The following is a 13,099-nucleotide window of genomic DNA, read 5'->3' on the forward strand; positions in this document are numbered from 1 at the left end:
TCCATTTGAATAGACTAAATGAAAAAATAGATTAGAAAACAATGAAAACTAAGAGCAATAATTAACATATTCATACAAATGACACTTTTGAAGTGCAAAATAACAAAAGTTCAATTCAGTTATTTATTTATTTATTGTTAATCCATCAGTATATTGTGGGAATGGTGGTTAACTGGTTAGAGGGGTTCAAATCCCAGCCCCTCCCGTGTGGAGGTTGCATGTTCTCCCTGTGCTTGCATGGGTTTTCTCTGATCACTGCGGTTTCCTCCCACATCCCAAAGACATGCAGTAAGTGAAAACTTTAACTTACCCGTGTGAATGGTTGTTTTTTTTTCTATGTGCCCTGCAACTGGCTGGCAACCAGTTCAGGGTGTACCCTGCCTCCTGCCCGTTAACAGCTGGGATTGGCTCCAGCACTCCCCGCGACCCTCGTGTGGATAAGCGGTGAAGAAAATGGATGGATGGATAATTTTGTAATGCAAGGGATCTCAGCAGTGATTAAAGCAGACCTAGAACGCACCTGGCGTCTCCTCGTGCCAACTCTTTTGTCATGCCTGCAAACATCTCCACACTGTTTTAATTTTTGAATCTCCACAACTTCATTTGTGCATCCAGCGGTTGGCATTCTATTTAAAGTGATACTTTCTGCACCGAGAGTGAGGAGATGAGAGAGACAGAGAGAAAGAGAGAGAGAGAGAGAGAGAGAGAGAGAGAGAGAGAGAAAAGATGGTTTGTGAGCCAATGAACTGAAAGGAAAGGTTCTGACAATTAACATAATCCATCCCACCCTCAGTTATGATACTTATCAATTCTAAAACATTCACAATCACATCATTTTTAGATTTCCTCATTCCTAACCAAGCGTATGATACTTAATGTTTGACCAGCTAGCTAAACTGTTTAATTTAGCTTACCTGTCTTTGTGGGTTTTGTCATAACGGATGAAGTATGATATCAGAATCAGAATCAGTTGTTATTGTGTCTTTCATAAGACCTTGCAGGTTTGCTGTCCTCTTTTTGCAAACTTCATTGACATATTGCTTAAATCAAAATGTCATTATATTTGAAGCTCCCTTCATTGATGTTCATGCAGGTGGCTACCTCACCCTGGCAAGCGCCCAGACTTTATTCACAGGTTGACTCAAATGAACCCCCCCCTCCCTCCAAAAGAATTTCCTTTTTTCTTTCAAAAGAAGGGAAACTGTTTTAATCAAAATGCAGGTTTCCAATTCAAAAGAGGATGACTTGTCAAATCATGCAGTACAAGTCAAAACTCAAGTCAAGTCTCTTGACTACCGTAGTATGAAGTCAAGTCATGTCTTTCTTAAAGGGGAAATCCAGTGCTTTGCATGAAAAATGTATCCAATAGGTCATGTAATACGTACCCTTATTTTGACAATGTGATGTTAAATCCTCTCTCATTTAATAGTGTTTTGAGAAGATTTTAATCAACAATTACAAATTTTCAGGGCCGCTGCCATTTTCGCGAGCCACATGACTTCCGTGCGCCAATGTGACGTGTAAGGTGCTGCAAAGGCTCGATTACATTGTGCCCAGCGCTGATTTCTCTGATTTATCCTCATCTGATAAAGAAATAGTAGTATCAGTTGATCAGGAAGACACAGGAATACAGATTTGAAACTGTGGCTGTAAATAATGTTGAATATTCGGATGGTTCTTTGGGCCGAATGACGTCTACTCGGAAGCCTGCATGCGGGACGTTACGTGCATAAACAAAGGCCTCCAGAGCTCCGGGCCGGCAGACATGGATGGTTCTTTGGACGGGAAAGATGCGGAGTCTGACAGGTGAGCTCTGGCGGCTGGCCGTGAGCCGAGCTTCGGCGTCTGCCGGAGGCCTCGAGCTGAGCTTTGGCGTCCGGCAGAGGCCGTGACCCGGGCTTCGGCGTCCGAGCTTCGCCGGATGGAAGTATTTATCCGTCTTCCCGATCAACTGATTCAGCTGTTTCTTCATCAGATGAGGATAGAACCGAGAAATCAGGGGTGGGCAAAATGTAATCGAGCCTTTTGTGTGGCACCTTACACGTCACATTCGCGCACGTAAGTCATGTGACACGCAAAAAATGGCAGCGCCCCTGAGAATTCGTAACTGTCAATAAAAGATCTTCTCAAAACACTAATAAATGAGAGAGGATTTAACATCACATTGTCAAATTATAGTACATATTACATGACCTATTGGATACATTGTTCGTGCAAACCACTGGATTTCCCCTTTAACTACAGTATTTGGCAACCAAGTCATAAAACTGGCAAGACAAGTCAACTCAATTCAAGTGATTTCACTGGAGTTGCCCACATTTGGCAGCCATGTTTAATTTGGAATTTTGTTAAAATGAATACCACTGTCACATGTAACAAACTGAAGCAAAAATTCTTATGTTGGGTATATTTGGCATTACCTTTACAATGTCCAGCCAGGTTAGTATTTTGGGGCTTCGGAATTCAGATTCAGATTTATGATGACAAAGAAATAAGAGGCTGTGGAGGGACCAACATTTTCAGTTTTTGGACGTGGTGTAAATTACTGTGCAATTTTGTGCAGCTAAGACAATGGTGTTGTGAAGTGTGGTAGTCAGATGACCAAGGAAAGTCTAGCCCTTTATGCAAATGAGGAGAAGTGCCTGGATAAAAACAGCTCATGTTTGATGCTATCGCTACTATACATTTCCTTCTTCCCTCTTTGGAAGGTGCTGCTGCTTCACTCTGTTCTTTTTTTCTTTTGACCTTTTATTCTCATTTAGAAGTTTGTTTCTGGAACGACTTAACTCATGTTGATAATTGAATAATTTAATCCGAGAACAGCAATGCTCCCGTTCATGGTGTGCAACTACATGGTCGTAGTAGTTTTTGCATGTTTGCCTTTTTAAAAAACACGACCGGAATGGAATATTTTCTTGTTCTATGAAAGTTTTTGGTTCGCAGCCTGCCAACGGGGATGTCCAGAGCCACGAGATCAGCCTCCCGGTCTCCCAGCCCCTTGAGATCCCAGTCCCGTTCACGCTCCAGATCCCGGTCCACCTCGCAGTCCCGGAGAAGTCATTCACGATCTCGCTCCAGGAGACATCGTTACAGGTAGATCTCACCAACATGCACGACTTGTATTGAATGGTTCTGTTGTGTTTCTGCCTAGGTTGACAACATTCTAAAAAAAAAAAAAAAAAAAACTTTTCCCAACTGATCTTGCTATTAATCATCGCTGTACTCATTAGTAAGCGCTCATGACTGGCAAGTATAGACTCAAACGAGATTTAAGCACAGCCCTCCTCCTCTTCTGTTTGGCCCAAGAGAAAAAGCTGGAGCGTAAGCACAACTCGCCCTCATTAAGTGTACAGAGCAGCTCAGTCAGCTGCCTTTCGAATCGCTCGGTATTCCAATGAAAAAAAAGACACGGTGAGTTTTTTGGTTTTTTTTTGCTTTCTTAGCAAGTTTTAAAACTTCTTTAATATATGTTATGCCCTTTATGCTGGAGTCTGTTGAGTGCATGTACGTGTATTTTGGCATATTGAAGGCTTAGTTGGTTTGGAGAGTGCAGTTTTGTGTAATGTTTCTATTCTTGGTGGAAATAAGAGCGAAATATGCATTATAAAGTCTGGGAGGGGAAAACTTAAAAACATCAAGTGTTGATGTCTACAGAAAATCCTCTAACATAATACGTTAATGTCTACACCGGATGTGGAACATCGATAACATCAAATGTAGCAGTGGGGAGGTCCAAAATGTGGTACCCACACAAATATTCAAATGTAAACAAAATAATACTATAGGATCATGGCGATAAACTAAACAGTCCTGTGTATTTTATGTTGAAGCTAGAGTGGTACACAAAAGAAGACCACTAGAGCCATCATGTGGATTTTTGGATCACTACAGGGTGGAAAGTTCTGCCTTTTGTGCATCTAGGACTACTGAACTGAGTGTTTGGACACCTACTTAAAAATCTTTTTAACATCTGCATAGTATTTGGGGAGAAGTAAACTGGAACTATACATAAAATTACAGCTCCATGGGCAAGGAGATGAGACGATACTGAATTTGGAGGAGACGATTTTATGGGTCTTTGCTGCCTAATGTGGCGGAGACTGAATAAACAATGAGATGAGAATCTGCCAGAAACCCACATTTGGAACCAAAGTCTTGGGTCTCGGTCTTTAAACAGCTCTGCTCTATCATGCAAACTCTCTGAACTTCATAAACTCCCCTGAAACCAAATGTCAACCAAATTCTGAAGTGGCAAAAGGTCTCACTTTATACTTTGGTCAGATTACAGGTACTTCTGTAAAAAATGACTCCATACTTGCTTTACTTTGTTTTACTTTGAGTGAAAGTAAAACAAAATGTACAAGTTTAAACAAAATCTGTTGTGTATATAACATTTTTGATATACTTGATGTGTGAAAAAAATGTCCTTATTTCATTAACTTATACAGTGTTGGGCACAGCTTGTAAAATAAAATGCTAAATTAGCTAACAATAACAAAAAAAAAAAAAATACACCATACCTGTGTAGGATTTTTTTTTTTTTTAGATTAGAGATTTTTCTTTTTATTTTCAAATGGCAGAAGCCTTTCCTTTTTAGGCTGTCACAAGACACAGTCTCCACACATCATTCTTTTCTTGGAATCAATCAGTCAATCAAACAATTCTCTTGAGCAACGCCCTGAATGTGGAATATCTTCTTTGAAACTGTTGTCTCTTCGTTGTTAATGCTCCCTGGTTCACATTCCAGTTTATAAATTTCAAGAGCTCGGTCTTCCCCCACCCAATCTTTGATCTTTGTCAATCAATCAAGATCCCAACCACAGTTCATTTTACCTCTCTTCATTGGTATTTTTTTTTTTAATTCCTGTTATCATCTGGGGAAGTTGAAAAAAATAATGACCAAGTAAAGCGTAGAAGGTACATATATTGTTTTTGAAATGAAGTCGAAGTAGAAAGTCATCAGAAAAAATAAACACACAAGTACAGATATGTGAAGAATCTACTTAAGTACAATAACACAACATTTATACTTTTGTTATTTCCCACTATTGCCCAAATCACTTTAAAAGCAAAGAGATTTTTGGGATCTTCTTTATACCAGGTCAGGTGTACCGATGAGAACTAGATTTGATATGTGATATTCCTTTCCTTCTAGCTCTAGGTCTCGTTCACGGTCCAGATCAAGATCTCAGTCTCCACTGTATAACCGGGACAAGAAATACCAAAACAGCCGGGAGTTCCGGGGCTACCACCGCGGCTTCCGGAGGCCGTACAACTTCCGAGGCAGAGGACGGGGCTATTTCTCCCGCGGACGATACCAGCGCGGTGGTGGCGGCGGTGGTGGTGGGAGAGGCTACAATAACAACAATAATTTCCGTAACAACTGGAAAAATCACAAACAGAACCCCCACAAGCAGCAGCAACAAAACCAGTCTCGAGGGCGACCCTACATTCACAAGTTCTCCGGAAGCCCCCCTCCTCCCGGACACTCCCGCCACTCTGACCGATCCCTTTCTCCATTATCCAGGAAATCCCAGCATTCTAACGCTTCCCCTCGTGGTTCTCCTCCCAAAGCCCCATTGGTGGCTAATCAGAGTTCCAACAATGTTAAGGAGGAGCTCTTGGGCTCCAAGGAGGTCCAGAAAGAAGGGACAGATGGAGAGGAAACAGAGGTGGGAGATGCCCATGAGGCTCAAAACAGTGGGACAACTCAGGAGGGCTGGCAAGTCTTGATGGAATGCAACAGTAGTCCAAAGAAAGCCAGTCCAGAAAATCATGCTGTCACTGTTCAAAACAGCCAAAACTCAAACCAGCCTGGCACCTCACCGCAAACCATGAAAGACACCAGCAATGGTGCCTCCTTGTGGGAGACAATGTCTAATGCACCTTCTACAAAAACGTTATCACAGGAAGCGCTAAACCAAATGCTTTCCAGCCTTGACGTCTTCAAGAGTGAAGAATGTTTGGATGGAGATAAAATGGCTATCTCCATTGCTTTCAGAAAGTAAGACGCATTTCACTTTTACTTTTGCGAGAACCTCTTTGCATGCAGGTGAATTTGTTAGAACTGGAATTGCATTCTAGCTATGTCTCTTTATCTTTGTTTAGGTTTTGGAAGGAGCACAATAAAAAATCCAAACCCACTTGGGAAAACAGGAGAACGGAGGCAGATCCTGTAAAGGAGGATCAAGTCAATATAAACGGTCCAGCGCCTGCAGCTGGCACTGAGGTTTCATCAAAGCTAAATGGCAAAGTGCCTTTAAACCATTTGCTGAAGGATTCTCCTTCTCTGTCTGATGAGATGGAGGAAGAGATGATCCCCAAGCCTCATTCAAAGTCTCTTAAAAAAGAAAGGCACAACGGGGATGTTGAAAACTCTCATCCAAAGGTTGTCCATCCGGCCAGAGAGCTATTTGAGGAGTGCTATGACAGATGGCAAAATGTGGCCTCTGCACAGGACGAACCTGACGCCCTGGGAGAGGAGATGTACTCCGTTGATAAATCAGCTGCTGTCGCTCGGGGGCAAATGGTGGGCACTTTTGAAAAGTTGGCTTGCAAACCCAGGAAAATGTCAGAGTCTGCCTCCATTCTGAGGCGGAACTCTGACAGGGAAATGTTTACGCTGACTGCAGAGGACTCATCACTGTTGTCCTTGAGAAAACCGGAGACCAAGATTAATGTAAGAATGGATTTCCTCAGAGACAGCTTGATAGGGTAAGCGCTGGTTTTCTTGTTCCGACACTCATATGTTATGAATCTTATCCTGTATCATGGGTTTTTACTAGCCTTAATCATTTCCTCCGTTTTCAGCACTTCAGAAATTTTAGCTCAGGAGCGACAGTTGTCTCAGGACCTGGTGCAATCTTCAAAGAGGGGCCAGGAGTTCCGCTCTATCTTTCAACATGTTCAAGCTGCTCCAATGCAGAAAACTCCCTCCGAGCTGTTTGCTCAGCACATTGTGGCCATCCTGCACCACATCAGAGGTGAGTTCAGATGGGTTTTGGGTGGACTGAAGTTGGATCCATCACTTTCAATTCAAGCAAGAACCTGTTGATACATGTCATTTTTCTCCGTAGTCCATTATCAACCAATTTGTCACCATAATCTCTTTTACACAAAGATAGACCCCTCAAAATTCTGTGTGCAATGGAAACTTGCGTGTTTATCTGCACTTAGGGTGCACTTTCTCACATCAACATGTCAAGACACAAGCTAACAATTTGTTTGTGATTACTTTCAGCACAACGGGGTGTGAGAAATGAGTTTCAGGTGTTAAACTTGTTAGAATTCCCCTTCACACACAGTAGGTGCTGTCCTGCATCGTACGAGCTTTAAAACCTTGTTTGTTGCGACCCTCGGATTCTCCTGTGCACAGACACTTTTACATGCAGTGTAAAAAAAAAAAAAAAAAAAATCATTCATTCAAGGGTCAATGCAAAACAGTGTGGGTCGCTACACATGCAGTATTTTCGAAAAACCAACAGTAGTGTTGCATATTTGATGAATAGAATCACACGTGGATGGAAAAAGAGAGACTAACACCTTCACTCTTCACGCAGCTCAGCACTTTGCGTCACCCCGAATGACTCTTAACGAGCGATTCACTGTGTACCAAAGACAAGCTGCAGAGAAGGAGAGTATGAAGCTGAGAAAAAGCCCAGAGATTCACAGGTAGAGTTGCCCTCATGAGTGAACAACTCTTACCCTTCAGTGTGCTGTGGCTTCACATCCTATTTTAAAAACGGCCTTCAGGTATTTTTGCTCCACTGTCCTACCTGAACTTTTGTTTGTTTTCTTTCTGGGTGGAGGTCACTTCTACATTCTTCATTGTCCTGTCCGACGTTGTCACCGTAGCTGAGTGTGGCCAACAAACCAGACTGCACGTCGCCTTAATGCTTTCGTTGTCTTCCTTTGCAGGAGAATTGACGTATCACCAAGTGCTTTTAAGAAACACTCTCAGGTTTTTGAGGCAATGAAAAGCTCAGAGGATGGCACTAACAAGGTGACTGAATATTTTGCACTATGACGTATAAACGGGGGCAAACAAAACCAAACGGCAAACCAGTGAGCCAGCCGGATGCCTTTAGAGTGCTCGCCCTCCCATGAATGAATGACAATGTGGCATTTTGACTTTCTGTGTGAGTCGGTTAATGTGTTGGCACGAGCCTGACCTGAGGCAAATGAATAGGATAAAAAGTCAAAACGTGGATGCCGCTGTGCCCAAGATGTTCGAGGGATTAATTGCTTTTGTAAGTATCAAAAACCAAGGAAATTACCGAAACAGCAAGAAATTGCAACTCTGCTTAGAACTGCATTCAGGAGTAACCTATACCATTTAACGAAATAGATCAAGTCTAACTAGAGATTTTTGCACTAGAATGGTTATTTTTATACCACTGCATGGATATTATTTACAACTTCAACCTCAATGTTGGTTGCTGATCTTGTATACAGTGATTTCAGACCAATTACAAATTTTGAGTGACTCCTTTGAATTGTCCTAAATAGAGAATATATTTCATTATGACTCCAACTTGTAAGGAGATCTTTGGGTAGTACATGCCAGAGCTTTTGAAAAGTTTAATTCCTTCCCACGAGGACCTGAAAGCACCATTGTTCATGCCGAGCTTTGAATGAAGACCATTGATGTAAAAAATATGGTCTCGTATTGCACTCAAAAACAAGTTAAACTGATGACTGATTTTACTGGATAGTTGAGCTGGATTCAAACTTGTGCTGTTACCCTGCTCTCGTTCCCGCACACGCTGCTGTTTAGTTTACAAACCATCTTGGGAGACTTAACATGATTTGCATGCTAATCCAAAGTCTGTCCACGACACTGTGTTCTGTTTTGCATCGCTCAGGACGTCGAGGTAAAAACAAAGAGCGACCCGATGGACCTGCGCTTGGATATCGAACGGCGTAAGAGATATTCCAGCCGTGAAATAGATTACGAACATGATGGGCTCAGGAATTCTCCAGACACTCGTCGAGAGAGTTCTGAGGAAAATTTCTCAAAGAAATCAAAGTATGTGCAACTGCCCTCTCCTTTTACGATTGTCCAATAGAATTGCAGAATACTGATGGTAATGCACAAACATCATTTCACTTATAGGATCAGTGAAAGCAAGTGCTCTCGCTCCAGGTCGTCGTCGTCGTCGTCCTCCAAGTCCCAAATGGATGATTTGCCCAAGCCTGAGCTAAAAAACGATGGCTTTAACAGGGCACGGCTGGCTCCGACTGAGACAACTGCAGCGAAAGAAACGGCGTGGAGAGGATTCGTAAGTTCCATTTGTTTGTTCTCCACTGTGGGCTGAGTGATGTGGCCTTGAAATAAAATCTGATACATTAAAACAATTAAATAAATCCCATATTGAGAAAGCAAATGCCAATGACATTCAAAGTGTTTTTTTTTTTTTTTTCTGGGATTAGTTCTGGAAAAAACAACAGATCTTACCTGGTTTTGTGAAATCCCTCTTGAATGGTTATAGAAACCCAATTCATAGTAACTGCCACGGTAGGAGGGCCTCCCCAGAATCACCTCTGTAAGGAACAGCCTCGCCAATGACAACCCCACAGAGACGGCTGACCCCTATTTTTGTTCTGCTCCCAGCTCCGCCATCATTTTTCCTTTCACATGAGCCCAGTCACGTCCCAGAACGAGGCACTTTGAGTGGCCACACCAACATTGAGTCCAGGTTAAAGCACTGGTTCTTTTTTTCCCAAGAAGAGTTGATCGGTAGAATTTACAGGCATGCAAAAAATGTATTCCCAGGAATTGAATTACTGGCAACATGTTCTGAAAAAGAATCGGTTTATGATTGCCATTTCAAAATACTCCTGTGTGCAAGGGAATTCTGCAATGCCAGGACAGAGGATAGACAGTGTTAATACTATGCACTTACTTCTTCCACCCGGTTGTGTTTAACGTGAGGTTGGACAATGGATAGCCGGACACTGTAAACAATAAAATCGATTCATCGGCGTGAAAGTGTCACATCTCTGAGCTTGAGCAACTGTGTTTCTCTTGCAGCAAGTCCGATTTCGCGGAAGGGGCTGGAAGAGGGGCAACTACCAGGCAGACTGCAATCCAGACCTGCCAGTAGCACCCACGAACCAAGACTGTGATCAGGGATCTCCCCCAAAGAACAGAAAATACTACTTGGTAGGACACATTCCTTCCCATGTTCACCTCAACTTTCTTGTCAATTTATTTATAGTTATTATGTGTTGCTATGTATTTCCATCTGTTGACCTAGCATGATGATCGAGACAGCGAGGTCGAAGCAAGCAATTGGACGGAAAATCAAGAAGGGCGCGGACGTGGCGGGGGCGGCTTCTCACGTGGACGGGCAAGGTTTCTTATACGAAAAACCAATGGTGGGGGCCCGAACATCACGTGGGCCCAAGATAACTTCCTGGTCAACGGCATGCGGGAAGACCAGCTGGAACAGGACCAGAAAGACTGAAACAATTGAGCGTCAACACATTCATAGATCGTTTTCTTCATGGATCTGATATGTATCCACTTGAATATTTGACAAACATAGATGTAACTGCTTACGAAATGTTACTTTTGAGTCATGAAACAGCGGACTACTATTTCACATACTGTACCTTCTCTAGTTATAACCATGCTTTAAGAAATGACTGAAAGACGTTTTTGAGTAAAGAAAAAAAAATATCACATTTTTACCTTCAACTTTTCAAACTGACTTGAGGTGTTTCAAGCCAAATGCCTGCATGAGCTCTGGAAAAAAAAAAAAGTGCTTCTTGTACTCGTGGTTGGGTTTCAAGCAGTGGCGAGCCTTCAATGGGGAACCTACATGACCTAATCCACCTTTTACTACGTGTTTAATTCAATTCAGATCACTCAGATGTTCAGATCATGCTTTGCTAGTAAAATCTGGCTTTCTCTGACCAATCAATCAGAGGTCTGAGGTCAATGCTGGCATTATTGGGCGGCAGTTTCCTCTGACGTGAATTTGAAATTTGATTGGTTGAAGAAATTCCCAAATATATTTTAAGACAAGCCACCACGGTGGGCTAGAATGTTGGCTTCACAGTTCTGAGGACCAGGGTTTAAATTCCGGCCCTGTCTATGTGGAGTTTGCATGTTCTTCCTGTGCCTGCGTGGGTTTTCTCTTGGCACTCCGGTTTCCTCCCACATCCCCCCAAAAACGTGCATAAATTGGGGACCCTAAATTGCTCTTATGTGTGATTGTGACTGTGACTGGTTGTTTGTCTCTATGTGCCCTGCGATTGGGTGCAGACCTGTTCAGGGTGTACCCCGCCTCCTACCCAAAGATAGCTGGGATGGGCTCCGGCACTCCCGTGACCCTTGTGAAGATAAGCGGCACAGAAAATGGATGGATTTTAAGGGAAGTCCGCCAGCACTACTGATTGGGCAGATTGGTTTTATATGTCAACACATAAAGGCTCAAATCTAGGTGAAGAAAAAAAAAATCTAATATCCACGTACACATACGAGGAGCAGCCAAGAATAATGCTTTTAAAATAGGGAAAAAAGGCTACAATTTCTTGAGACAAATATTACAATTGAGGTCGAAAGTGAACGCTTCTAATAGTGTTTTGTCCAGAAAAAAGGTCATGCTCTCCTTGAGAGCTTACCACTCTGCTTCCCAAAATCGCTGATGAATTTTTTAAAAGTCACATTTGTAACTGAAACTATTGAAATTGACTTTTTTTTTTTCGTAGTTGTAGTTGTCACCTTGGGATTCAAAGGCACTCAAGGATACTGTTGACCTTGATCTGAAAAACGGACCAAACTGTAAAAGGTCATCAAAAGATGAGGTCATCTATCAGATTTACGGTATCTAATTTTAAAGCAAACTACCTGAAATTTTACAAGGCTGTTCACATTTTGAATTTGTGTTGTTCACAATAGGAACTTTAGCAAGCTGTCTTGGGCAAAACAATTCATGTGCATATGTATCTATATATAAAATTAGTTCGAAGTTTTGTGTTCATTCAGCAGGATTTACATTTAAGGTATAATTTGTGCCTATAAACAGTCCTCAAACCAGTTAGCGTGACATTGTGTGCTAATATGTCAAAATATCCTTCCACCTTTTTTTATACTACAGAAACTGTAAGAATGTTTAACAGAATTTGTAGTTTCCTTTGCTGAAGTATCTTAAAAACACAGAGAATTGTTTACACCTTGCGTACATCTGGCCTCCATAGTATAAACAGAGTGTACACATGAAATAAGATAGTGGTATTTATAAGAACTTTTAAAGATTATTAAAAAGTTGGGACAAATAGCATAGAGTTCAGTTACTCTGTGTGTAAAAGTGAAAGTATGCAGTATTTGTGTTCACCTGCTGTGCCTGCTTGTGTTACGCTGGGTCGATCATAATCGTTGTTTCATGGGTGTTTCTTGTGCTCTTAAAGACTGTTTAATTAAATGGAACATTGATGACAACAGAGTTTAATTCGTGTCTCGTAATTGCATCATCTCTTTGATTCACAACAACAACAACAACAAAAAAATCAAGGACAATTTTGATGGAATCCATTTGGGGACCAATCAAGTGTATGTTCGGGGGTTCCATACCCTGAAAACAAACCAGATGAGGCTCGACTGTCACAGTTAATCGATTGTAAAGAGTTTACTGCATACAATTGATTGTTGATTAATTATGTATGAAGCAATTAAGTGGACTATGTTGTTATGTACACATTTGGAAACAAGTGATTACGATCTCAAGATATCTAATTCCGTGGGGGTGGTCTGTTATATTCCCATGAAACATTTACTAATCGGGCCATCTGAGATTAAAAAAAAAAATATCAGAATTGTGCAGGGTAAACCCAGCCATAGTCTAATCCCCATTCCTATCCAAAACAGCACCATGACAACTCCAAGTGAACTATTGCATTGCACTTGGTGGAAAAGAACACAATGCCCAGGCCCTTAAAATATTTATCAATAAAACAATGGGTGATGTCATACTAGTGACTTGTAACTATGGTAAGGAAGTTCATACACTGTAAAAGGAAATACAAAGATGAGTGTGCACCTTTGGTTAGTTTAGATGAGGTCCTCAGGAGTAAGAGAATTTTGGAATTAAGA

The 13,099-nt window shown here is 41.7% G+C and overlaps 1 protein-coding gene across 4 annotated transcripts in view; it reads left to right on the forward strand.

Moving 5' to 3' along the window:
* Positions 1-12,458, forward strand: part of thrap3a (thyroid hormone receptor associated protein 3a) — a 30,674-nt gene extending 18,216 nt beyond the window's left edge. For 3 of the 4 annotated variants that reach the window (XM_061821009.1, XM_061821007.1, XM_061821008.1), the window contains 10 exons: positions 2,930-3,093; positions 5,156-6,004; positions 6,109-6,714; positions 6,811-6,983; positions 7,560-7,671; positions 7,918-8,002; positions 8,865-9,028; positions 9,116-9,281; positions 10,034-10,165; positions 10,260-12,458. In XM_061821009.1, coding sequence (XP_061676993.1) covers positions 2,957-3,093; positions 5,156-6,004; positions 6,109-6,714; positions 6,811-6,983; positions 7,560-7,671; positions 7,918-8,002; positions 8,865-9,028; positions 9,116-9,281; positions 10,034-10,165; positions 10,260-10,469 — 2,634 coding nt within the window. In that variant the 5' untranslated portion in view covers positions 2,930-2,956 and the 3' untranslated portion in view covers positions 10,470-12,458. The remainder of the gene's footprint in view (positions 1-2,929; positions 3,094-5,155; positions 6,005-6,108; positions 6,715-6,810; positions 6,984-7,559; positions 7,672-7,917; positions 8,003-8,864; positions 9,029-9,115; positions 9,282-10,033; positions 10,166-10,259) is intronic. The other variant, XM_061821010.1, reaches the window with a different exon arrangement.
* Positions 12,459-13,099: the final 641 nt, after the last annotated feature.

This window comes from Syngnathoides biaculeatus, chromosome 5, assembly GCF_019802595.1.
Source record: "Syngnathoides biaculeatus isolate LvHL_M chromosome 5, ASM1980259v1, whole genome shotgun sequence".
Classification (NCBI taxonomy): Eukaryota; Metazoa; Chordata; class Actinopteri; order Syngnathiformes; family Syngnathidae; genus Syngnathoides; species Syngnathoides biaculeatus.